Source organism: Pectinophora gossypiella, chromosome 2 (genome assembly GCF_024362695.1).
Source record: "Pectinophora gossypiella chromosome 2, ilPecGoss1.1, whole genome shotgun sequence".
In the NCBI taxonomy this organism is placed as follows: Eukaryota; Metazoa; Arthropoda; class Insecta; order Lepidoptera; family Gelechiidae; genus Pectinophora; species Pectinophora gossypiella.
The window spans coordinates 14,389,394-14,416,697 of record NC_065405.1 but is presented as its reverse complement, the minus strand read 5'-3'; the positions used below and the strand labels follow the sequence as shown (position 1 = coordinate 14,416,697).

At 38.9% G+C, this 27,304-nt stretch overlaps 2 protein-coding genes across 4 annotated transcripts; one reads left to right on the top strand and one right to left on the bottom strand.

Annotated features, from left to right (window-relative positions):
• The first annotated feature begins 40 nt into the window (after window positions 1-40).
• LOC126378349 (serine/threonine-protein kinase OSR1-like) lies at window positions 41-2,390 on the top strand. Its single transcript, XM_050026617.1, has one exon. It carries the CDS (start codon window positions 41-43, stop codon window positions 1,544-1,546), a length of 1,506 nt encoding a protein of 501 aa, XP_049882574.1. The 3' UTR covers window positions 1,547-2,390.
• On the bottom strand, window positions 2,386-26,588 carry LOC126378318 (FERM domain-containing protein 5). 3 transcript variants are annotated; one of them, XM_050026514.1, is made up of 12 exons: window positions 26,320-26,588; window positions 25,804-25,908; window positions 21,012-21,054; window positions 19,995-20,171; window positions 18,341-18,441; window positions 17,486-17,626; window positions 16,731-16,886; window positions 15,413-15,501; window positions 14,631-14,766; window positions 13,261-13,345; window positions 12,222-12,380; window positions 2,386-11,097 (listed from the first exon to the last, which is right to left on the bottom strand). In XM_050026514.1, exons 1-12 carry the CDS (start codon window positions 26,401-26,403, stop codon window positions 10,751-10,753), a joined length of 1,623 nt encoding a protein of 540 aa, XP_049882471.1. In that variant the 5' UTR covers window positions 26,404-26,588; the 3' UTR covers window positions 2,386-10,750. The 3 variants fall into 3 exon arrangements, with proteins under 3 accessions (XP_049882471.1, XP_049882492.1, XP_049882481.1); XM_050026535.1 differs by having other exon boundaries at window positions 13,261-13,342; XM_050026524.1 differs by having other exon boundaries at window positions 16,731-16,883.
• Between the last annotated feature and the right edge of the window lie 716 nt (window positions 26,589-27,304).

Below are 27,304 nucleotides of genomic sequence, written 5' to 3'. Positions count from 1 at the left end.
TTATTAGATACGAATTAAGTTGCTAATAAGAAGTGTAAGTATGGCGGGTACCGGGCACTCTTGGCCGAACAGCCAGGACGATTATGAGTTGTTGGAAGTCATCGGCGTTGGTGCTACGGCCGTGGTCCACGCGGCGTATTGTCGCGCGAAGAACGAGAAATGCGCCATCAAACGCATCAATTTGGAGAAGTGGAACACCTCTATGGACGAACTCCTCAAAGAGATCCAAGCTATGTCCAGTTGCAACCACGAGAATGTCGTGACCTACTACACCAGCTTCGTCGTCAAAGAGGAGCTGTGGTTGGTACTGAGGCTACTCGAAGGCGGGAGTCTGTTGGACATCATCAAGCATAAGATGAGGATATCCAACTGCAAGCACGGCGTCTTCGATGAAGCCACTATCGCGACGGTGCTGAAAGAAGTGTTGAAGGGTTTGGAATATTTCCACCAGAACGGACAGATACACAGGGATATTAAAGCCGGGAATATCTTGCTGGGAGACGATGGGACAGTACAGATCGCGGACTTCGGTGTGTCGGCCTGGCTCGCCACCGGTCGAGACCTCTCTCGCCAGAAGGTGCGGCACACGTTCGTCGGCACGCCCTGCTGGATGGCTCCTGAAGTAATGGAACAGAACCACGGCTACGACTTCAAGGCTGACATCTGGTCGTTCGGCATCACCGCCATAGAGATGGCGACCGGCACTGCGCCCTATCACAAGTATCCGCCGATGAAGGTGCTCATGCTGACGCTGCAGAACGACCCACCCACGCTTGACACCGGCGCCGAGGAGAAGGACCAGTACAAAGCCTACGGGAAAACCTTCCGGAAGATGATATCCGAGTGCCTGCAGAAGGACCCGACGAAGCGACCCTCCGCGCCCGAGCTGCTCAAGCACTCGTTCTTCAAGAAGGCGAAGGATAGGAAGTACCTGCAGCAGACGCTGGTGGCCATCGGGCCGAGCATGGAGACGCGCGTGCACAAGGCGAGTAAGCGGCAGCCGGGCACGTCGGGCCGCCTGCATCGCATGGAGACCGGCGAGTGGGTGTGGGAGAGCGACGAGGACGATGACGCCGACGACGACGCCGAGCGCCGCGACCGCGACCGGCCCATGAACACGCTGGCGCGGGCCGAGTCCAGCGACAGCGACGACGAGCCTTCCACCGCGGCCCCCGGCGCCGCCGGCTTCACCATCGGCTCGCTGGGCGCCGGCGAGGCGCCGCAAATCAACCTCGTGCTGCGCATGCGCAACTCACGCAAAGAGCTCAACGACATCCGCTTCGAGTTCGCGCCCGGCAAGGACTCTGCGGACGGCATCGCCACCGAGCTGGTGGGCGCGGGGCTGGTGGACGCGCGAGACGCGGGCGTGATCGCGCGCGAGCTGCAGCGCCTCGTGGACGCGCACCTGTTCCCCAGCACCCCGCCGGCCGGGCCCGCGCCCGAAGCGGCGCGCTCCGTCACCTTCCGCCTGGAGTCCGCCGACCCCGCCGAGCCGGCCGACGAGCGCGGCCTCATCGGACACGCGCAGATCTCCATCGTGGAGTGAGCACGGCGAGCCCACCCCCGGACAATAATACTGCTGCTAGCGAGCCCACCGCGGCGCCTCCATCGCCGCCGCACGCTTGTGCCTCGCCGCGGGCTGTCATTCGATCATACTTAAACGGCAACTCTCGGCGACCCTCACGTTAGTACACAATTTTGTTAGAAACCATATCATCAGCGTTCGAGCACATTCTGTACTAACTTGTAGAGGCGAGCTAGGTTATATTTCGTTATAATTACGCTTAGTGTAAGTCCTACATATATTATGGGTGGATATGGAATTTAGTTATATCGTTTATAGCTCAAACGGATGTATAATTTACGTGATGATAAGGGTGAATCTGAATTTATATTTGTGATCATTTTGTGTTTATTTCGCTGCTTTGTATTTCGAAACACTGTAATCGATGTATTTTAATATTGTTTTTAACGGCTATCTTAATCGAGGATAATGGAATGTTGGTTTATATTAAATATATTACATTTTTAAACTACTTTTAAAAGTAAATAAATAATCATTTTAATGCTAATGCAAGACAGCGATTATGCATACTTATTTTGTAACATAACTAGTGCCATAATGATAATAATGGAAGGAGTCAATGTGGCTCATAATGTTTAGTTCAAAGTATATAATTTATTCAGTGAGATTCTGAAACAATATTACAGAATAAATACAAGGTTAATATAAATTAATTCTTTAAAACAATATGAATTATACTTACTATATGGAATCGTTGCAGTGTCCGAGTCTAATACAATTAGAGCATCACAAATGTTCGTTTACATTGTTATTTGTTTGTTGCTTATTTTGGAAGTATTTTTAATAATAAAACGACGAAATCGTTTTCGGCAGGATGTTTTATTAAAACCTCTAAGATTTTTTCAAAACCTTAAATAAAAGCTAATCTCTTAGCTAATTATTTTATTAAATAGCATTTATAAATGGAGTTTAGTATACAATTGACAATTTAACAGAGAACCACTGCATTTCATCAAGCATTAGATTTAGAAGAAAATTGATTTTTGAATGAATATGATACAAATCCTTCGAGACATTTGTGTGCTCTCTGTTAACTTGGCAACTTAATACTACGAATTCTGTTCAACTTATGGCGAAGTTTGGCTTCCGTATAATTTAAATATCTATTTGCAGTTACCGCTCAGGCTTAGTAGACTAAAGTACAAACTTACTCTACTTGATGGTCAAACAGCTTGGAAAATAACATAAGCCACATTGGCATGTCCAACATTAGAAAACGAATACTACACAAAGATTTTGATAAAGTTCGTTTTGCAAGCAATGTCTAGTATGCTAAGTACAATTTTTCAAAATCTGCTAGGTCTGCACGGATCACCCTAACATGCGCGACGCGATAAATATCCGCGCGATTTAACCAACAGACGCATCCCACGTGTACTAAGATAAACGCGTACATCTAGTTGAAGGCCGTGATATACTTCGCGCCGTGCGCGATAGCGTATCTGTATAGACACCACTGGAATAGACATGCCAGAGATAAATTACAAAATGAAAGCGTTGGTCCACGGAGCGTGAATATTGAAACCGATGCTTTTATCATTCGAGCACTCAAGACGAGGCGAACGCATGACCCGCGTTTCAAGGTAAGTACTCGTATATGATACTTAATTATTAACACAAAAAAAAAACAATTCAATATTCGACACCGTCTGTTTTAAATTGTAACAGGCTGTTAATGTTATAATATATATTTTTGTCTACGGTCACGAGTACTAATAGGTATGTATACACTTTGAAACCATGTCACATTAACTTTTTTGACAAATGAAACCGTAAGTCTCATTAAGTATCAAATATGATAGCGCGACAAGGTTCTTAAGTGGGTACATGGTATTGCTCATGACTGTATAGATAATATTTTAGAACCTCGGTTTAATATTCCGCTACTTACATCACATTGAATATATACAAGTAGTGTCGCAGCTTCATAGAAACACTACACTAATAACACATTGCGTGCACTAGACCCACGACAATCTAGTGATTTAATCGAATAAAACGTAACACAAACTTTATTGCTGCAAATTCCTGATTCTACCACACTACTTGCAATAACATGTAACTCATTTTTATTTTGACTATATCAATCACAAAAGTATTTCAGCTAAAAAAGTTCCGCTTAGACACATTCGATATTTTATAGGATTCCTTAAAAAGTTGAGTCATAAATTCATAATGAATAAAGTTTAGATTTAGGGATACAAAAAAATATACTCTGGTTAATAAGTGACGGTAGACCGTCGGCAATGAAATAGGATCCTTAAAATGGATTAGCGTCTTGTAAAAATATTTTAATCGACACGATTTTACATCTTCATCTTAGCAGGTACTTACTACGTTACGTCCTGACGCAGGACTCCTGAGCACAATGAAAGAAAATATCTAGTTATTCGCGAAGAATCAGATCCATACGAGTATCCTGTCTTTGCTGGGCAGCGGGTAAAAGACACACAAATAAACTAATCAAAAATAAAATAAGGTACCTAAAAGGAAATATTTTTGAGAACGAAAGAGTTACTGGATGAAAGAATTTTTTTTTAATCTGTAGAGTTTGCACGGGTTGCGCTTTCGCGAGCGGTACGATAACTACCTGGGGTTTAAACTTTAAACCAATAGTCGCAAATAAATAGATACACGTCGTACTTAGTATTTTTTGAAGCCCGCCACAGTTATCGCGCCATGCGGGATAGCGTAACCGTGCAGAATATAGTTTAAGTTTGCGAATATTTATTATACCCTTCAAAAGGGTAATATATAGAGTCACATAACTCTCGTCTCTTTCGTGCTATGTAATTCTAATCACACTACGTTTTAAAGGGTATAAACATCACACATTTCTTTTTTCATACCTTATTTCATTGTGTTCAGGTTACATCTAAAATTACATAGTATGAAGAATGTGGTTGACTAGGCAGAAAGAAGCGTCTTAACTAGTGCCTTACTAAAAAATGAAGAATATTATAATTATGTTCTCTACATTTCTTGATACGTAAATGAGATAAGTACAAAAATAAGTTAAATTTATCGTTGGTGATAATGAGTAAAAGTCATGAATAAGCTCAGGTAAACAAGTATGCTAACTTTTGTAAAATGTGTAGATGGGAAAAGACGTTACTGAGAGCAAGGGGACCAAAAGGCTGCTATTATTTTAGGAGAAAGTCATTTTAAGAAGTGGTCTTTTTTTAGAAATGGTAATTTTCAATTGTGGACGCTAATCGCCGAAAGGTTTACCACATCTGACATCACGCTATCACCTGCTTAAACATGCGAACACACGCTCAGCGGGCCTAGCACCGTAAGCACACGACTCTTTCTCGCCGCGACAGAGATCGTCTGTCTCTTCCTGTGCAGTACTGTGAGAGAGTGACGGGTGACGTATGTCGAGGCGAGAAAGAGTCGCGCGCTTACGGTGCTAAACCCACTGGCGTTGTCGATTCTGCCGCTAAAATCTCTCTAGCAAATGACGGTTCTGAGCCACAGAAAAGTATATAAGCATAGGAAAGTGCGATGCGATGCTGCCAGATGAACTTCAACCCAAAATTACTGTTTTATTATTAACTGTGACTGATATATATTTTATTATCAAGACATGAAGATTTTATTTCATTTAAGTACAAGTTTTCAGGTACATAACCGACGTCATTTCAAAGATTCTTCATTTATCCGTACATTTAATATAACAATAACACTAAAATAAAATGTATTTTTTTTAATCCAAATGAGAAATGGTTACCTAACATTTATTAGCAAGGCTTTTCTTAACCTACTTCACACTCCTAATAAGGCATTAACAATTGCTGTATTTAACTAAAATAATATAAAAGTACTGCTTACCGCTTCCGATAAAATAATATTCCTTAATAATAAATTAACAATGCAATAAGCTTAACAAATAGGAATAAAATAAGAGATTCAATATATGTAGAAACATAATTTTGCTGATAAAAATAACTTTATATAACAATTTCTTTGCTAAGAATAGGCATAAAACAGATCTTTCATTTCAATTACTTTTTAAATGTATCACTTTTCTGGCTATTAGCAATTCCTTAAAAAGTATTAACTTAAGCACTAAAAAGTAATTCTAAATCTAAAAATAGTATAAATATTATTTGTGCTCATATAATATTAAACAAATCAATTTCATTTCATTAAATAAATGCAAAAAGTTTCATTCGATAATACATGTCAAAAATTCTAATACAACAATGCACTTCGATTTTTAAACAATAAATATGATTCGACCAATAACAGGTCCTTGTTATCACGCGATGTAGCCGCTCTCTGATTGGCTGATCACATAGATTTATATTGAACAGCGAATGACAAGATAGGATATACTGAAGAATTACGTTTCTATCCTTGTCCATCACATTATACTCTCATACATTTTGTTGTATTAAAAAAACATAGATAACTGACAACGAACTTATTTATTCCGTTAGTCCTATTTTGTACGTAACGCTGGCGCTAGTATACAATAATTGTTTTTATTACGTAATTTACAACTTTTACAAGTTACCATTTCAATATTATGTTCAATGTTACCATTTAAGACTTGTAAAATACAACTAATAGTTGCTTCAATAGATTTTTTAATTAATGGATAATTTCTAAAATGACTAGTTTACTTGTAAAATCCTTATGGCACTTTTGCATTGACATTGTAATCTAAATATACAAAAGTTCGTTTGTAAGGTGCCATGGCGAAATATTACTTAATTATTTCTATCAGCTGATTGGAAACTACCTAATTTAAGATAGATGCACACTGAACTTGGAAAGCGGGGCTAACGGGCATTTTTTTTTTGACGTGATATTACTGATAACATTAACTACTTGGCCGTACAAATAGGAATTTTTCGTTGCGGGATTTTATATAAAACCGCACCCACATTGCACTGCATTGTATCACATTGTATCAAATTGTACCAAATTGGTGGCGCAGCGGTTAACGCGCTCGGTCTGCGATTGTTGAAGTAAAGCAACTTTCGCAGAGGCCGGTCATAGGATGGGTGACCAAAAAAAAAAGTTTTCATCTCGAGCTCCTCCGTGCTTCGGAAGGCACGTTAAGCCGTTGGTCCCGGCTGCATTAGCAGTCGTTAATAACCATCAATCCGCACTGGGCCCGCGTGATGGTTTAAGGCCCGATCTCCCTATCCATCCATAGGGAAGGCCCGTGCCCCAGCAGTGGGGACGTTAATGGGCTGATGATGATGATGATGTACCAAATTACACCGAATAGTACCACATTGCACCGCATTTTATCACATCGCACTGTACAGTAGCACGTTTCTGACGAGTAAATTATTACCAATTACGAACTGCCGCGCCCTAGACCGCTCATCCCACTTTCCCAGCTCCATATACAACAAGCGTTATCATAAATCTTTTGCAAGAGAACTTTATAAAGAAACATTTTTGTGCTCTTATAATATAATTATATAATAATAAATATAAATAAATGCATCGTGTCACTCTTAAGATAATCTAATAAATAAAAGCTTGTAGAAATAATAGTTGGAAGACTATACAGGAATGTGCGAGTTAGTGAAGAATGCCATCTTGACATTAATAAAGCTCTGTACTTTAAAAAAATAAACACCGCGAGGTTTAGGACCTGTTTTATCACTCTGTCTGATAGCACAGTCCGCCAGACGTCCACAAAGACGGAGAAAGAAGATAAAAAGGCCATATTGCGCATTTTGTATGAGAACCGCTGTCGCCGGTTAAACCCCACTCCCTTTTACTACTACTCCTGCAAACAGATAACTACGATAGCTCTACTGCTTCTCAAATTCCATAGCCACTTTACTACACTGTGATAGGCTGCAATATTATCTTTACTTTTCGTAAGATACTGCATACAGGAGTATTTTTTTGATAAATAGCCGATCATTTAAGCTTTCCTGTGATAAGGAGGGACTTTAATGATAGTCGAATTTTGTTTTTTTGGCCTGCAGGTTATAATGCACAAGGCGACATTTTAATGTACTATCGCGGTGCTCCGTACGTCGCAAAGTTTGCGGAAGAGTGGAGTCCAAAGTTGAAGTATGAACTATTTGCTCATAGTTGTACCAAGTATGGCGCGCTTTTCGCGCTCACTTGGCCCTTCCAACCGCTTTCTTCTATTCCGTGTCCACAATGCTCTATGGATAGCATAGAATAAAGAAGAATACTACGTATAGAACGGTAAATCTCCGCCCCGCTCCAATTCCTAACGGGCGCCGAGCTAGATTTACCTCATCCCCGCTGGGTCTTACTTTAGTCTTAAATGGTCGTAAGCCTCTTAGGAGTAAGGGGGAGAGGACGCGAACTGTCTGTCTCGCTCGCACTTACGCAGTAACGCGGCGCATGGTAGGAATGAGATTTTTGTAAGGAGTAGACCTTCTGTCTCTATCTGTATGTGTCTGTCTGTCTTCTGGACGATGATCTATCAAACAGTTATCAAACAAACCTGTGTTGTTACAAAAAAACTAAAGGGAGTTGTTTTAACAGTTGTTGGAAAAACCTTTGTAACATTTAATAATAAGTCTAACTCCATTTTTTCTTTTTTTTCTTTTACAACAACCTCTTCTTAGAGTGTAACGTGCTAATAAAGATTGCTTTACTGTGCGGATACTTTAAATACTAAAATAAAAAGACACAGACTAAAGTCTTCGGCATACCAAAAGCAAATCAACGCAGTTTGAATGTGCGTCTGCACATGATGTACGGTCACGAGCATTAATATGTTTACACTTTGGTACCATGTCACATTAACTTTTATGACAAATTGAACTGTAAGTCTTACTAAATGTCAAATATGTTAGTGCGACAGAGTCCTAAAGTGGGTACATTATATTTCTCATGGCTGTACTTAATACAAGAAACTATACATGAAGTGCCACACCCCGGGCACTTCATACAAAACACCTAGTTTTACACAGACACTACACATTGACGTTATCGTACACGCGCATCTGTGTGTGGGACGTCTGACCCCATACGATTGAAGACTAAAGTAAGACCGAGGTGGGTGAGGTAAACCTAGCTCAGCCGCTGGTGGGGAGCGGATTTACGTTCTATGCGTAATATTCCTTCCACATCAAAAGCAGTGGCAGTGCAGTTCGTCAAAAAATCAATGAATTAATACGTAAAAATAAATGTAGAAAATAAGCATGTACTTAAAAGTTTATGTAGTATATATGTAATAAGTGTATGTGTGTGTGTGTGTTTGTAATGTATGCGTAAAATAAACGATTTCAGACAAATATTACAGAAACATCGCTGTGGGAGAATATTGCACGAGAAACAAATGTGAAAAGGCATTGTTGACACTGCGCACTTACTTTTATATGCGCAAATGTCAAATTACAATATTGCTTTTTTTGATGAATTGCTCAAATGTGGTATTTTTACACCCCGAACGCGGTTTGCAGCGCGGACCCGTTCTGTTATGCTTTTGGTGTACCGAAGCCTTGAAAGTGCTATCACAAGTTTGTGCGCCGAATAAAAGATGCTTACAAATTAATTGTACTGTACAAAGCGTAGCGTGACCTAATATTAGAATTCCTTTTTACATAGTAGTCTCTCTATAGAGAAATGCTAGACATTTATCTATACAAATGCTACCGCTAACAGTAAAACGTGTCCGAAAAGATTTTGACACTATTATTTAGTCGGCGAGAGCCAGCATCGGGAGTTTAGATATTATCATATTATTTAACAGATTTTAGTGTACTAATGTAATAGGTGCATAGAGTAGAGAAGATTTAGATATGTTCAAATATTTAAATGGACATGTTTGAAAGGGATTCAGCTAGTATGAAATCAGAATTTGAAACAGTGCGTATATTGAAAGATTAAAAATGCTTAATAATATCTTGTTAGTTGTATTTCTCCTTCTTCTTCCAATATTTATCTCTATTCACTTATTCACACTAACGGCGCGAGTAGAACGAGTAAATATCAAAGCGCGAGTTAAGACCTACGTAATCTCGCAACATGCGAAATTGTGAATACGCTATAGTCCACGCCACGAAAGAAGTCCCGCGGCCACAGCGCTAGTGTCGCAGTATTTTCATAGAATTATTATGAGTTGTCAATTAGTTCAATTCAAATCCGCGGGACTTCATTCGGGCGCATGCTCGATACACAGTTTTCATATAATGAGTTCGTCTTCGCGTAACATATTCTTAGTCTGTCACTTTGTCAAATGTCACATTTCCATCTTTAAGTAAACACACTGTTATAGTATGTATTTCTATAACATTAGTACACTAAAAAGATTTTTCTTTTTTTATTGTAAAATAGACACCGGCTCAAGCAAGCTCCTCTGAACTTGGCACTGCGTAAAGACGCATCATATCGAACTTATAACTATAGCTCGGAAAATCGGTGGCTTATTTACCTAAACTTGATGGTAGTATATAATATAGAGTTGATAATACCATTCACCGCTTTACAATAGCAATCATTTTAATCGTCCTTTGCAATTGAATAAATTTCTGGTTATTTCAAAGCTATATCGCATCAATAACATATTTAAGTAACAGTTATGTAAAACATCCAGCTATGTTAAGGAAGTATTTTAATGTTCAGATGAAGATTAAATTATTGGCATTTTAAAAAATCAGCAAAGACATTGAACGATAGTCACAACTCTACATTATGGACTGTTTAGGTAAATACAGCACGAAATTACCGACCTATACTTATAACCCAAGCAAATTAACTAGACCCCTCGCGACTAGGGAGTTGCATACTAGTAAGGTGTGGTGTCTAGTTGATTTGTATGAGATATACTACTTAAATCTTAGTTCTTCAGTACTGCTTTTTATAAAATTTGATACAAAACACGGACAAATCGCAAAGTGGATTTGAATACTTTATGATATGAGGTTATCATTTTTATTGGTGTATGATTCGCATTCGACAAATCAATATTTTTTTATCGTAATGAAACGACAAGTAAGAGTTTTGTCATCGTAAAATTTTCGTTTTAGTGGAATTTTGAATATTTTAAATCTCGCTTTGTATTACTACATTTTATTACCTTCGTTTGAATCACATTCTTAACAAAGAATCTACTTTTAAATTAACAATTATTTAATTCAAATTCGATGTTTGCAATTTGTACCGAACCCCGTATCAAACTTTGAACCGTTTACTCATCATTCGGAATCAGAAGAGTTCTATGACCTTTTTCTTGAGATACTCCTTTAGGGGTGCGTAGTAGTGATGTCTGAGGGATACTAGCTCTGGTTTCCGTTTTAAAGACCTTAGAGGAGGCCAGTCTGTTTCGAAGACTAGGAGTGTTAGGAGTGCTAGAGAGAGCCAAACGAATATGAAGGAGGGTACAAACGCTCGTAGTAGGCTGAAGGGCCTCGGGGGCGGTTGTAGGGCCGGAGGGGGCGCGGGGGGCGCGCGGGACCACTCCTCGTGGGGGTGCAGCGTGTGGGTCGTGGCCCCGGACTCCGTCGAAGAATGCTCGAAGGAGTCGCGCGGGTTATATTCCGGTGAGACCATAACTGTAAGAGAATAATATCGTCACTGAAAAGGCAAAATTACGTAAGCGCCAAAATGTATGTATGTATTTTATTGGTTTTTTATCATAACTTTTTACCCATTTATCCAATTTAGATGACGTCAACGTAAGTTTACATTGTTTTTTCAAGTTCTATGTCTAGCAATAGATGGACTACTATTTTAGGATATTTTGGCGCTTATGTAATTTTGCCTTTCCAGTGACGATGTAATAATTTATCACTTTTATTAGCTTCTTGCCAAAAAGAAAAAATAAATTAAGTTTGCGTTGGACCACAATCTCACCTGATGGTAAGTAAAGATGTGGTGTAGGGTACACACGGGATCAGGTCGTTTGAGCAAAAAACAATTCGCAAATTTACACTTAGCAACCAACGATTGGCAAAATTATGAATCGTCATTTTCATCTTGTTACAAATTACTGAGGTGTCCAAACAGGTAAATATTTCATTTTTTTTAATATTATCCATTGTTTTAGGTTTATTAACATATAAGAACCCTTCTCAAGAGCAAATAAACGATTATAATTATGTATCGGGCGGGCTTTCATTTCGCGGGTTGGAAGTAAAAACCGGACCTGTCAAATCTTCAGGTTAGATAAGCGGACCCCGTGAAACCAGGATAACGCTAGGAAGATGATGATGAGTAACAGAGAAGGATAAAAGCATAGAAAAGTGGTTGAAGTGCTGAGAGATTTGGTATATATTATTAGAGAATTTTGAAGGCCGAACTGATACAGCCCGCGAGATCACTGCCACCTTGTCAGATCTATTGTGACCTAAATCCCTACATTTAAAAATCCTCCTCCAGACCGATCTGTTCGAAGAGATCCAACGTCTTTTTGGGAGAAAGCTCCATGACTTCCCGGGGGTCCATTATGTGGCCCCCAAGTGTACGGCTTCTACTATGTATGAGAGCCTCACAGCTGCACAGCAGATGTAGTGGCGTCTCATCCTCCCTTAAGAAGAATCTGCATAAAGGGGACTCGGTCAGCTCCATTCTGTGTAGGTGCTTATTAAGCCTGCAATGCCCCGTGAGGGCCCTTATTAAAATCCTAACCTGTCCCCTAGTAAGAGTAAGGAGATTTGGTGTAACCCTGAAGTCGAACCTGGCTTAGGGTCTTCCGGGCGCACGTGATCACAAGCGAGCGCGATGTCGACGGCAGGCCCGCTCAACAGACAGCCGCCGTTGCAAGCTTCGTTGCTTGGGATTATGCCGCTCTCCTCTAGCGGCGCGCTGTGCGTCGAACGGGGTAGACTGCTGTAGCCTGCAAGTAAAGTACGTACTTATGGAAACGTACTTCATAATCTATCTACTCCTTTTCTTCCATAGTATATGTAGTAGTTTAAGTAGTGATATTTATTTATTATAACAATTATAATTATGTGTATTATTATTATGTACTTTATGTAGTCGAAAGTGTATTTATTTTTATATGTACAAGTATTCCCATGCTGCACTATCCCGCTATATTACATAATATTCAATATCTCCTATACTTAAAGGTTGCCTGGAAGAGATTGCTACTTAGCAATAAGGCCGCCTATTGTACTAATTATTTTTCTCTTTTGTTTTGTATTTTGTTTTTTCCTGTTTGTGCAATTAAGTATTTGTTATGTTATGTACTTATAATCATGGTATAAGAAAACCAGGTATGCTCAAAAGTGACAGCTAACATTTCAAGGTTAGCCCAGCAGACGCCATCCCACCCTGGGTTGCCATTTCGTAAATAATAAATTACATTTTTTTAATAAATAATAAATTATTGTTTTTATATTTACTTTGCAAGGAAATTTTGAAGTTTTAGTAAAATATTTACTTACAGTTTTAATGATTTTTATATATGTGACAAGTAATAGTAATTAAAAACATTAGTCAGTAATTCACTTAATTTTTGATAATAAAATTACGTCCTTGGAATGTTGGAGATACCAATGTAATGGTAACACTTACGTCATCAAAGGGCTAGCAATGACGGCTTGTCATAGGATTGAGTATACCTGATTTTCATACACCATGGATAGGGATCCATCCATAGGGAAGGCTCGTGCCCCAGCAGTGGGGACGTTAATGGGCTGATGATGATGTGCATATGTTGTAAAAGTTATAGGATTTTGTATATACTACTAAAATGTGTGAAAACTAACCGAAATCTCCAGTCATAGGCGTGGAAGGTGTGGCGGGAACGCTGGACGCTTTCCGCTTGCCACCGGTTGCGCTGGACCCCTCCTCCTTGACAAACAGGATTACTAATAACATCATATTGGTGCTAATTCCTGTAAATACCATCTAATTTTATTTTAAGTTATATCTGTCATTTTCTTATCCGCCGAAAAGGAAAGGGACGGGTAATCGACAAGCATAAAATTTATGGAACACACGTCAATTTTAAGCACAAATCTAAACTAACCGTCTAAAAATTTTACCATGTCAATAACCCGACACAGTTAAGTAGACAGCACGTCAAACGGATTGCATACCAGCGACGTACCGTTTGATTCGCCCGGGTTATTCATTCATTTACCCATTCTTCCTAAAATTAAGAGCTGTGAATCATCCGTCCCTTTCCTTTTCGACGGATATGAAAATGACGGATATAACTTAAAATAAAATTAGGCGGTGTCTGCAGGAATCGGGGCCATTATAATAATAAAAAAGTGACTATCGTAGAATAGCATTTGAACAAACAAAGAATTAAGCTTAAATGTAACTATGTATGTAACTAAAGGCTAATTACAATCTCCACCTAATAGTGGCTAAGTCATTTACCCTTTTACAATCATAAAAATTAAGAATTAAGTAAAGTAGGTACAAATATATGACGTTCCCGAAATAGGGCTAATAAATCACTTGTCTCAAAGAATCATTGTTACTAACAACCTGAGTCCAAGTTACCCGTAATAAAAAATATTTTATTTTTATTTATTTTTTTAAAGAAACTTTTCGCAATTTTTTGTCGCATCATGGATACTTTAGAACAAAACAGGTCTAGATCGAAAAAACTGTCAATAGATCGTATTATTATAAATAAAATAAAAAAAAATAAAAATAAAACATTTTTATTTCAGACTTTCATCCATACATGTGTTAGTAGAAAACCTTAAAAGTAAGTTAGTATCAAATTAAACAATTGTATTTAAATTAAATTTTTAAAAGTATACATATTTATGGTTTATTCTAGTTGAATCCTTATTAGGTCCAACCAGAACAGACATCCATTGCCTAATTATAGGACACTCATACCTATCACCCATACCCCTCAGGATGCCACTATGGCTAAACCTCACTCTATTCAATAAAGAGGCTACTTTCTTCCTTCTGATGGCGTAGAAGTCATCAGTATGTGCACTAGCGAACATACTGGACGCACTGCAAAATCGTGGCAACCCCATCAGCATCCTGAAAGCATTGTTATACTGCACGCGTAGATTGCTATAGCAGTTTTTCGTATAGTTGACCCATAAACTGCTCATTATGCCTGTAGTTAGTAGATAAATAGGTACAATACAATACATACATGACCATCCCGAGGCGCCAGTAGGCCGTCCCTCTCGAGGATCTCTCTTTCAGTGCGGCCCACGTACTTGAACTTGGTGCCCCATGAGAACAGCCCGCCGCCGGAGTACACGCACGCGTCTGACGATGACGGGAGCCTGGGGAGAAGTGCTTAGGAATTAAAATATTATTAAATAGAATTAATATTCGCCGTATTCCCCTCGTTGCGAGCGTATTTTTTTTTTTTTTTTTTTTTGTCGTGACTTATTGTAGATTTGCCGCAGATGGCATTAACTACTTGGCCGGACAAATGGGGAGCGCTGAAGGCTCTCACCCGGTACAACGTTTAAGACAACAGGCCTGAGGGTGCCCAGTTGGGCGCGAACCTCGGCTCAGGGCGTCGTCTGAGAGGAAAAATATTTGAAAGAATTAATCGACCCTAGTGGGTCGATAGCGATAAGCGCTGAATGAGGGAGGCGTAATGGGCACATTCGATCGGGATATAATAAAAGAAAGCATATAAGAATTACGTAACCAATATAAATTATTACTTAAAATATAAATTATTTATAATTTAAAATGTTATACAACTGGATATGATAAACCTTATGGTGATAAGGGACCAGCCCATCGCCGTTAACATTAGTCCATCATGTTAGAGGACACAATTCCTCTGTCGGTTTTTACGACATGCCCGGGAATACAAGCAGCTGAACGTGTTCTGTATTTAATTTGCTCCCAGAACAGCATAGAAGCAATGTATAAAAGTATGTCTGGAGAAACGTAATAAGTGATATTACTCACGTGAAGAACAGCATCTGCTCGATGGCGCAACACCACACGTGTCGACACGCGGCGCCCGTCGGACACTTAAAACCTACTGTGTGCTTTTTCTGAAACAAATTCCTTACTGTTTAACATATATGAGGCAAAGATACTTGGATTAAAAGAGACACACATATTTTATTAGATATAATTAAGTATACAACAATGCAAAAGCAAAACAATGGCCCTGCTTGATCGAATCAGAAATGAGGAGATCCGCAGGAGAACTAAAGTCACCGACATAGCTCGGAGAATTGCAAAGCTGAAGTGGCAGTGGGCAGGACACATGGCGAGGAGAACCGATGGCCGATGGGGCGGAAAGGTTCTGGAGTGGCGGCCGCGTGTCGGACGATGCTCAGTGGGTAGGCCCGCTACAAGGTGGACCGACGATCTGGTGAAGGTCGCGGGAATCCGCTGGATGCGGGCACCGCAGGACCGATCGTCGTGGAGATCCTTGGGGGAGGCCTATGCCCAGCAGTGGGCGTCGTACGGCTGATGATGATGATGATGGCCCTGATTCCTGCAGACACTTCCTAATTTTATTTAAAGTTATACCCGTCATTTTCTAATCCTCCGAAAAGCAAAGGGACGGATGATTGGAAACATGTTAATTATGAAATGAATTAATCATCCAGGCGAATAAAATAGACATCTCGCTACGTTAGACGTTTGCTGTCAATTTAATTCTGTCGCGTTATTGACCAATATAAAATTTTGGGAGGGATTTTTAAATTTCTAGCTAAAATTGACGTTTGTTCCATACATTTTATGCCTGTCGATTACCCGTCTCTTTCCTTTTCGGCGGATAGGAAGATGACAGGTATAACTGAAAATAAAATTAGATGGTCTGAACTCGTATTCTAGAATGTTCACTCGGAACCTTCCTCGATTCCCTCCCCAAAGAAGATAGGTCTTCGAGCTCAGTTCAAAATAGGAATTCTTAGACGTCGCCTCAACCTTATCTCGAGTTTACTCGAGATTTAACTCGAGTTAAATCTAACGTTCTGATAAGATTCCTGATTTCTGAAAAAAGTGTAATGTGCCCGACAAAAATGTTTTGAGAATAAGTGTGTGAGAGAAATTGTGGATCCTTCGGGGCCCCGCGAGAATGGGGGCCCTGGGCACGGGCCCCGTGTGCCCTTATGGTGAAGACGGTATTGGTCGAGTTGAGTGGTGGAAACGAGTTAACATCTTAGAATATGGATGTAAAGGGTTTGTCTTTTTTTGTGGATAAGAACACCCATCTCAATATAGGAGTCGACAAAACCAACAAAAACCAGATATATATGACCCTTACCTCAGGATAGTTGAGGTGCACAATAAACATTCGCCCCTCGAAGTTGATCTTGTGAACCTCGTTCCACTTGAAGTGGTGCGTCTTCCGCCCACCCTGGAAGGTGAGGATGCCGCCGTGGTTGATGCCCAGGTACAGCTGGTTGCCCCGATGGTCCTGCTCCAATAGCAGAACGGGATATTGTTAAACAAGAGAAGTGTGTCCGAGTCTGGATCGAAGCTAAATGGAATTCCATAGTCTCTGCTTACAATTCCATAGTTGCTGCTGCAGTAGTTTTAGGCGGATGAGACGTTCGTTATGTAAAAATTGACGATTCAAAGTGTAACTATGTTACCTACTGAATAAAGATATTTTTGAATTTGAATTACCCTGGTGGATATGTCTCTCTTGGTGGGTCCCTCATATCTGAGGATCGTGGTCAGCATCAGGGTTCCACCTGGAGCGGATGATCTGCCTCCACCGGTTCCTGTCCAGCACCTAACTTACTACTGTGTAGAACTTGGATGACGACGAGTCTTTCACTTGATCAGTCCATCTAGTCGGTGAACGACCACGCGATGTTTTGCCTTCAGTGTTCCCAACCACAATCAGTTTCTCTAAACTGTCATCACCTCTGCGCATCGTGTGGCCGAAATAAGAAAGGATGCGTTGTTGGCATATAGTGGATATAGGAGTGAGTTTATGTATGTATATATATTTTTTTATTATTTGCTTGTCATAAATCTGTTTCGGTAGTAAATAAACCATAAGAGCAATACCTTGACGGGATGTGGATCGACGCCGTACGTGTCCAATTGGCAGGCAATCTTGAGGAACGTGCGTTCAGCTTCCTGTGTGGACATGCCCTTGACGCCACCGCTGCCGCCCGGCGTGCCTTCTACTGGCTCTCTGTGCAATTCCTGGGAACACATAACATAAGCTTACGACTACATCCTAATAACCTAGCTTCCAACTAGTCAAATCAGTAACTTGTTACCAAACGTCTAAACACGGAATTGCATGAAAAAGCACACTGTAAAGACAACGAAAACTAACGTTTTTCTTAATTAAAATTTATAAATAAGTTAAATAGACTTCATAATTTATCTTAGACCTAGGATACAACTCAATTGGGGTAGGCGACGAACATCCATCGCAAGATGAACTGAGTACCCACATCTCCCGGAATGTGGGTTTCCTCACGATATTTTCCTTCACCGCTGAACACGTGATACTAATTTATGATCCAAACATGAATTCGAAAACAAATTCGGCAATCATTGGTTTAGGCCTGTGCTGGATCCACAAGCCACATGCCTCCCTTTAATTAATTAAAGTATCAAAATTTGAATTTGGAACTAAATACTCACCTATTGATTTACTAAAGATTCCTATGTGAACAAAACAACAATAATTTATTTAGTTCTAAATTCAAATTTTGACACACGTTAATTTGAATTCAGAACTAATAATTTGTTATGGTTTTATTAAAACCTTTTTATGCCTTCCAATAAATAGCTTAGCAATTAGTAACAAGTAGTATGTATAATCAGTATTGCCCTGTACTTACGTCAACATCTTCTTTTTAATCTACTTCGATTTCGATCTAATGATATTTACACAAGTGTTGTCACCTGTATTCTGGCTTCGATGGCGTCGGTTTGTCTTAGCAACAGCCTCATTTCTGTCACGTAGTTCCCGACGTGGATGTTCGGGTCGTAGTCACCGAGTTCAACTAGAAATATTATCAATGACGGTAAACTCAACACTAATGAACGGTCACGAGTACTAATATGTATACACTTTGAAACCATGTCACAATAACTTTTTTGACAAATTAAACCGTAAGTGTCATTATATGTCAAATATGATAGTGCGACAGGGTTCTAAAGTGGATACATAAAATTGCTCATGACTGAACACACTCCGTACAAAAACCTCACTCATACCCTCTGTGCTGTGCCGGTTTTAAGGCTTCGGTAAACCAAACGCGGGTCAGAAGCAGAGCAGGTCAGTAGCAGCGCGGGAGTCGGCACACTGAACGCAGCGGCAGTTTCAAAGCAGTTGCAACGCTGGACCGCGTTTAAACCGCGTTCACTGTGACGGGAGGTAGTAGTAGGCTCCAACATGTCGAACGTCACGGACTGCAGAGCGGCGCGGCGCGGAGCATTACGAACGCGGGCCCGCGTTAAAATTTGGTGTAACGCAGTTCAAAGAGTTTCTTACATTACAACTTGCGCGGGCCCGCATTCAAACAGCGCTGCTACTGTCCCGCTTGGTGTGCTGAAGCCTTAACGCGCCATTGCCAGCGAAATACCTAGACTGTCCACGGTGTCCCCCTTACTCCTTAGTTTTACGACCATTTAAGACTAAAGTAAGACCCAGAAGGGTGAAGTCAAACCATAAAGTCGAATACAGTGGTTTAGAGCCCATGACGCTATGATATAAGTCACTCGTTCGCCGAATAGGGCTGTCACAGATTCGGATGTCATAAGGGTCTAAAAAGGCCACCAATCCACCTAAACTAATAACATTCCCGGGGTGCTTTCAAGGCCAGAGTAAACAGGCACCTTCTGGGCGAGCGAGCTCCATCTAAGGCCTCGTCAATGCCTTCGGGCGAGTCTGAGGCCAAGAGCAAACCCATCAGAGATAAAATAATGCATTTTGACATTTACGCATATAAAATTAAGTGCAATATCAACAAATGTCATCAATAATTTAAGAGCCACTATCTTCTCGGTGTAGCATTCTCCATGCTACTTTTTAGGGAAAAATAGGGCAGTGGTTTCCCTCTTGCCTTACGCCCCGCAGTGCTCTGTCTGACGCGAGTGGCATGGCGCCCAGATTATTCTATTTCAAAGCCGTACTAGGACGCCTGTCCTCCTATAGTACTGACTGCTGCCCTCTGTCAGGTTACAGTCCCTGTGACTTGCCCCTTCCGTCCTTCATTGCCATTCCGATGGCTCCTACCTCCGCCTCTGCAACCGTTGAGGTCTTCGATATACCCCGTCGGTCTGAGTCCCTGTCTGAACTCAACCACCATTTTACTCCGACCTAGTGAAGTATGAGGCGCCCACGCTTGCGGGAAGAACGCGCCGAAAAGGAATTGTCCCAGTGAAGGGCACAGAAGATGACTCTGTCCCCCCTGGGGCAGGTTATTGGTCTTGTATGAAACCAATATCAAAGGCCAAACAAATGTCAAATAGCAATATTGCTTTTTGAGATGAATTGCTGCATTGTGGCCTTTTTTAATTCCCCTGAACTTATTGTATATTTGTATCTTCTTACTCTGTATAATTAGCGCTCCCAGCATGGCTGCTTCGTTGGCGGTGCAGTAAAGCCGGCCGTGCAGCAGGTCTCGCTTCAGCTGCAAATATATCTGGAACCTCGTTGTATCCTCCTTCAACAGCAGCGGGTTCGGAGGGTAGAACTTCACACGGAAACTGAACAGGATCGGTGACGCATCTGCAACAAATGTCTAAATGAAAAAGACTGTCTTGTAGTCTACCCCCTCTGGTTGATAGAGGGGAGGTCTGTGTCCTGCAATGGGACATAATACAGGGTGTTAGTGACATCGTTACGAATACTAAGGGGGATGATTCAGACTGTGATTCTGAGTTAATATCAAGTGAAATTTTCCGTCGCCATATTCATTTTTTTTTAAATTATTTTCACTTCTATACTTTTGCGATTAAAAATTCCACTTGATATTAACTCAGAATAATGAGCTGAATCATCCCCCTCAGTATTTGTTACAATGTCACTTACACCCTGTACAAGTACATACAAGTAGATAGGGTGTTAGTGACATCGTAACAAATACTGAATGGGATGATTCAGACCATGTTTCTGAGTTGATATAAAGTGGATTTTCCTGTTCGAAAATTCATGAAAATTTTAGTGTTTTTTTATAAAAAAAAAATCCATTCCATGCTTTTGTGACAGAAAATTCCACTTGATATCAACTCAGAATCATGGTCTGAATCATCCCTCAAAGTTTTCGTTACGATGTCACTAACACCCTGTATAGGCTGTTTATGTTTCTTTAATAAAAAAGTTATTATATGTAACCACTTGAGAAATAATATTAGACAGCTAAATTATTGAAATCATATTCAATATTTTAAGTTCTGTTGTCTAGGGCTCCATGCTGAGGTTCTTTTTGTAGCTACTTCTCCACGGTTACACTGAGACTTCCGACAAAATAAAAATTAGTTAAGTAAAAATTGACGATTCAAAGTGATATTTTTATTTATTGAGTTTGAGTAATCATTATATTTAAAAGAAAACCTGTGAATTACTTACCTTTCACCTGCTTTAGTATTAACTTTGCCATATGTAGCCAGTGCTGAAAAAGAAACAAAGTTTTATACAAAACATATTCACCATATTGCTAATAGGTATGTGATTTTTGTTACGCAAATATTATTTTTGTAATGTAAATGAGAACCCACGTCAGATCGCAATATGCAAGGAATATTTAAATGCAAATGCATGGAATAACATTAAACAGTATTGTTATATTTTTAGTTCAAAAGTATTGTTGTACATTCTCACTCCAAGCAGGGTTGGCTGGCAGAGATAACCTTTTGACATCACTAATTTAAGAGCCACACTCTTGTTGGTGTAGCATTCTCCATGTAAGATTTAAGGGAAAAATAGGGCAGCGGTTACCCTCTTGCCTTCCTCCCAGCAGTACTCTATCTGACGCGAGTGTGATGGCGCCCAGAGTAGTCTATTTCAAAGCCGTACTAGACCTCCTGTCACTGAATAGTACTGACAGTTACTGCTGCCCTCTGGCAGGTTCCAGGTTACAGGCCCCTGTACATATTTTCATCTTTTACGTTTTCTACCTTTTGTACATATTTTCATTTTTGTCATAATTATCTGTATTAACAAGTACAATAAAAAGTTTAACGTGCCATTATCACCAGAAACTTAGCAGATAAATGAAAGTTTTTTATAAGTCTAATGGCAACAACTCTCAAGGTTTCAGGTTTGAATACCTATATTGATAAAGGGCTATGAACCTTTCTGGCATATCTCAGTGGCGCCACCTAGCGGATTTTTTAAAACTGCGGCGCACGATGAAACCTGTGCAAATCGATAGGGGACACTTGTCTGAACAAAAAAGCTTTAATGAACCTATGCTCTAAAGTGTCACGTTTTCAAGATATCTAGCTTGAAAGTTACGAAAAGTGTCGTATGGACAAATCGATTTTACTCTTTATCTATATACAATCGTAATATAGTGACAAAGTGATTGATTATACATGAAACATTATTTAATATACAACAATTTATCTTATTGAAAAAATGAAATTAATAAATACTTGCAACAACATTAATGGTTTTTGTCTTTGCTACATTATATAGGAAGTACATAGGTAAGTACTTAACTGTGCACACCTTATCTAAGGTTACTAATTGCAAACTGAGTTTATCAGTTTGTGTTATGTATGATATAGGCGTCATTTACTCCTTAACTTGATTTTACTTGACACAACGACAGGATCTAATGAAATATAAAATAAAGTTTACATTTTTATATACGCAATGCGTTTAGTGCGGCATCATTAGTACTCGTTAAAAAGCAGAATTCTCGAAGTTTAAGAAATCTGTGTAAGAGAAACAAAATGGTGTACTTATTAACTGCCATTTTGCTTTCTCGTTTAATTCCAGGAACTACGAAAATGGAGGTCCTTTGTTTAAAGTTGCACGAATTTCTATTATTTCGGCGGAATCAACAAGGATAGCGAATAGCCATACAATAAGTGTGAGTGAGACAACATCATGCAATAAATACAATAGGACGATTGGCAGCCGGGTGAACTTTCAGTCAGTTTGCCACTTTCATCTTCAACGTGCGCACGCGCTTTTCTCTGTTCTGAGACTCTATCCTGTTCATTCTGTTGTATTTGTTACCACTGTTGAGTTTGTTAATATTCCTCTTGAGTTTGTTAGTATTTTTGTTGACTTTGTTAGTGTTATTGTTGAATTTGTTGTTGTTGTCTTGGCAAGATGTCCAGTCATGTTGGTGCCAGGCAATGTTTTTTGTTGTGGTGTAAGCACTGTTCGTGGCCCACGCCGAAGATCTCGGCGTCCTATACAGTCTTACTTGACAACTGAAGATTATATTGCTAGGCACCCCAACATCCTGAATTATGCTCGCCACTTATTTGACGATCGAGAGCTAAGTAATCTTATTTGAACATTGCAAAAAATAAAAATCTCAGTATGCAGTGTATCTGGTATCTATATTATAGTCCCTGGTCAGTATAATACATAAAATGACAATGTATAATTATTATTCGGCTCGTTTCTCAATCGTGCTTTTCATAATCGAAATGTCATATGAAAAAAATTCGTGTATGGATATAATATATCCTACTTTATCGAAGCTCTCATTATGTAGCGTCTTAGACAAAGTGTAATCAACGCAAAACATTTTTAACAGAAAGTCGTCAACTTATCTCTATTATAATTAGCCAGAGATAGCTCTTACGCCAAGCGTATCACTTGTGTACCAGACTTACGCTTTCAATAGATTTTATAGCCAACTATTACCACTTAATTATGTATAATAAATGATATTTGCATTTTTTTGTAACAGTAGAGAGTAATCAGTTCATATTAATGCAAGCACAACGGTAAGGCTGTTTTTTCATCTGACATGTGCTACGTTGCTAGGTTTAATATCCACCAATCAGATAATTGGGTCTGATTCTGATCGGCACAATGAACCCGATTGTAGGGTATGCAACGTAGCATCTAGCATGTTACTGGTGGAAACGCAGTCTAAATGTGACGTACTTACTTCATTATTGATGGAACAGTATTCTTATCGTTTCCAGCTAACTACGCAATACCGAATATGCCACATTTGAAAGAGGAAGTGAGGATTGCTTGCGCCCTAATAAATGCCTTCGGAAAACGGGTGACAGATCACCCACTCGTAAATGAAATAATCAACGATATATACCTTAAGCACGACGCCCCAAACTATCTGTGCGAGTTTGTAATACAAAACAATTTAAATCAACGCAGAGCCGCTTTCCAAGCTATAAACTCAAGTGAAGGCTTTCAACAGTTTCCCATCTTATCATATGAGGATCTGTTGATAATGTCTCTGGGGCCGTATCAAGTGACGCAGGCAAGAAACTACTATGGCGAACACCTAAAAGAAAACGGAACGTTTTTCATTGAAGTGTATGAAGATTTTGAAGTTGACTATAATTTAAATCAATACAACATAGTAGTTTGTGATCCTTGGCTGACAAGAGCTAAAATACTCTCGAGGCACCAGAGCAACAGAATTTATTTTGTATATATCTTGCTAAATAATAGTTTGAAAAACAGAAATAAACTTGTCGGTCACTATTGCAGCTGTATAGTTGGAAAACGGACACTCGGGTGCTGTGCTCATGTCATGTGCATAGTTTGGTATATGGGATGGGCTCGGCACCAAGAAATTCAACCCCCTGCTGCCTTTTTAGATCAAGTTATTATTTCTGATGAAGAAGAAGATTGATTATTCAAGAAGACTGATATTCATTATCCTAATAGGTACGAATTTGTATAAAAAAGCCTATTTGTTATAAGTATATACACTGTATGTATTCAATAACAATTAGTATTGATTACATTTTGAAGCAAAATATAAATAACTATATGACTACTTTTACGATGTTTTATTTCATACTTATAAAAACACAACTAAGAAAATCGATGAATAATTGAACAATGTGTTCATGTAATATGATTGTTATGAACTAAACAGCTTAAGGTCCCGTTGCATTGAAGGCACACACCCCATTGGTGTGTCTATACGAACTAGTTATGTTCCATACACTGCTGTAAACTAGTCCTAAAAGCGAATTTTCACACCCCACCTGCTTTCACTGTGATTAGACATTTAAGCTGCCTTTCATTGAATAAACATAAAAACTCAAAAAGTGTGAAATTGTTAGACAATCATAGCAAATAACTTTGAGCGTGATTACCACGAGAATAAGTCATGAGCTGTACATCTCACGACTCGTTTCTGGATTTCTTTTAAGTTACACATATAAGTAAGTTATAGATATTTATTTTATCTATTTTCTATTTATTAATTTTTCAATAAAGTAAATATACGGTATATTAAACACTAATATTCCATGCATAATCACTTAGTCACTATATTCCAATTGCATATAAAAGTAAAATCGATTTGTTCATACAACACTTTTCGGAACTTTCAAGCTAAATATCTTGAAAACGTGACGCTTTAGAGCACAGGTTCATTAAAGCTTTTTTGTGCAGAAAAGTACCCCCTATCGATATGCACAGGTTTCATCGTGCGCCGCAGTTTTGAAAAATCCGCTAGGTGGCGCCACCAGGCTATGCCAGCCTCCATAGTGAAATGTTCAATGCCCTTAATTATTATTGATAAATTAATTCCGAAACAAACCTGAATGCCTGAGAATAATGCCTTTAAAATTCTATAATGTTCAATATCAAGTAAGTGGTAGTATTGTAAGTAGAATTCTGTGGACTCTGCCTACCCCAAAAAGAAATAGGAGTGATCTTATGTATATATTTCCAATATGTAGTTATTAAGATATTATTATATTGTGTTAGTGGGCTCAGATTAGTGATGTGCCGGATCGTTAAAAATGTATATCCACGGATACGGATCTGAATACGGATATTTAGTGTAAAGATCCGCGGATACGGACACGGATCTTTATTTTCTTAAAAAAATATATTAAAGTTTTAGTTATTTCATTGTTATAAAAGTGATATTTTATCTTGCTTTCATTATAAAGATCTATATCTATCTAAATTTTTGCAATATAAAGGTGCCAAATATTTGATTTTAAGAAATAAAAACAATCTGAGTGGAATTATATAGACTTCACTCAACACTTTCAATGGTGTTGATATATATTGCTTGTTTCTAAAAGTGCTTTTGTGAACTGTGAAAACATTATATTGTTTATCAAAAATATTGAAAAGCTAACATTGGTTTTGCTATTTCAATATGTGGAAGATATATTTTAGTGTAACAATGCTGCAACTAAAATTTTCAAAATATCACCAAATAATGTCTTACCCTCTGCCCTCCTGCGTCAACATATCGAAGCCCAAAGTAGTCAGTCTCAGTGAGATTAAGCTGCTGGCACACATGCTCCAAGAGGTACTTGCCCTTGTAACTTGGCTGAAAGAAAAATAAAACAATGTTAAAAAAAAAAACAAATTTAGAATGCCCCAAAAATATAGTAGGCTGCTGACTCATTGTAAAAACAGGCCTCTTAATTGTATAGCATGTGTGTTTACAAAATATTAAAAAAAAAACATAATCATGTAATTTTTAAATAATAAAATAAATAGTAAAATTTGCTTAGCTAGCCAATACTGCCCATACGCACAGCAAGAGGAACATAATGTAGAATTTTATTTACTAGAGATTTTTAAGTTAAAACATCACATAAATAAAAACAATATTTCTTTTTCATTATTCTTATTGGATAAATCACAAAGTAGCAGATAGTGAAATTAGTGTATTGTAACAGCCGGTTAGCAATTAATGAAAATGATAAAACAATAATATATAGAGCCTAGTACTCACATGGAATTCACATTCTAATATCTCAGTATCCTCCAAAAGTCGCACCGTACATTTATAAACAATATCACCCCGACTCTTGAACATGCTGACCGAACGATTTCTTCAGAGTATTTGAAAACAAACACGTGCCCGCTAATTAGTCATGTCAAATTAACACTTTCAACTTAATTAAAAGTGTTTGCATCGTCTATTCTCCGTTGAAAAACTTCATTTGTTTCAATTTTGTCCAATTTCGTATCGAAAATGGAATTTTGAGGTGTGTGCGGGAGGGGGAGGACGAGGAAATTTTGACATTTCGGTTTTCTAGTAGCGATGGGCGTTATTAACCATAACTCGTTATATATGCAGTTACGAGCTCGAACAGTGATCACTCGTTTTCCACTACAACAAAAACTAGTGATATTCATAACGCCATTTAAACGATCGAAATAGGCATCAGTCTTCCTTCAATAACTCTTTTAATCACAACGCCATAAAGTTAAATCGAATTCACTCTTATGTTTAAGGCATAGCGTCGATGTTTGGCTACTTTCACTACTCACGCAAAATCACTGGTTTTACAATATTCGTAATGACAAGATGAAAACGACGTTTTACATTGACCACCTTACACATAGCTTTGACAACGTAAAGGAGTAAAACGAGTAATGTAAAACGCGCCTAAAACGCGCCTATCACGTTTGCTTCAGAACGTTGTGAAAATAACTAGTTATAAAAATCACTAGTTAAGAAACTAGTTATTGGAAATCACATAACGCTTACGTTACGTTATCTCAAAAACCGATAACGACCCATCGCTATTTTCTAGTCGTTTAGAAACAAACATTATTGTTTCAATTGATTTTTATCCATGACGTTATAAATGTCTTTAAAACATTCAAAACAATACTCATTACACTTTCAAATTATCAAACAAAAGCTCATGTGAACCAGTTTTTTTGTGCGTACCTATAATAGTAGTTATTGATTATTTTCCAAGCAGAAA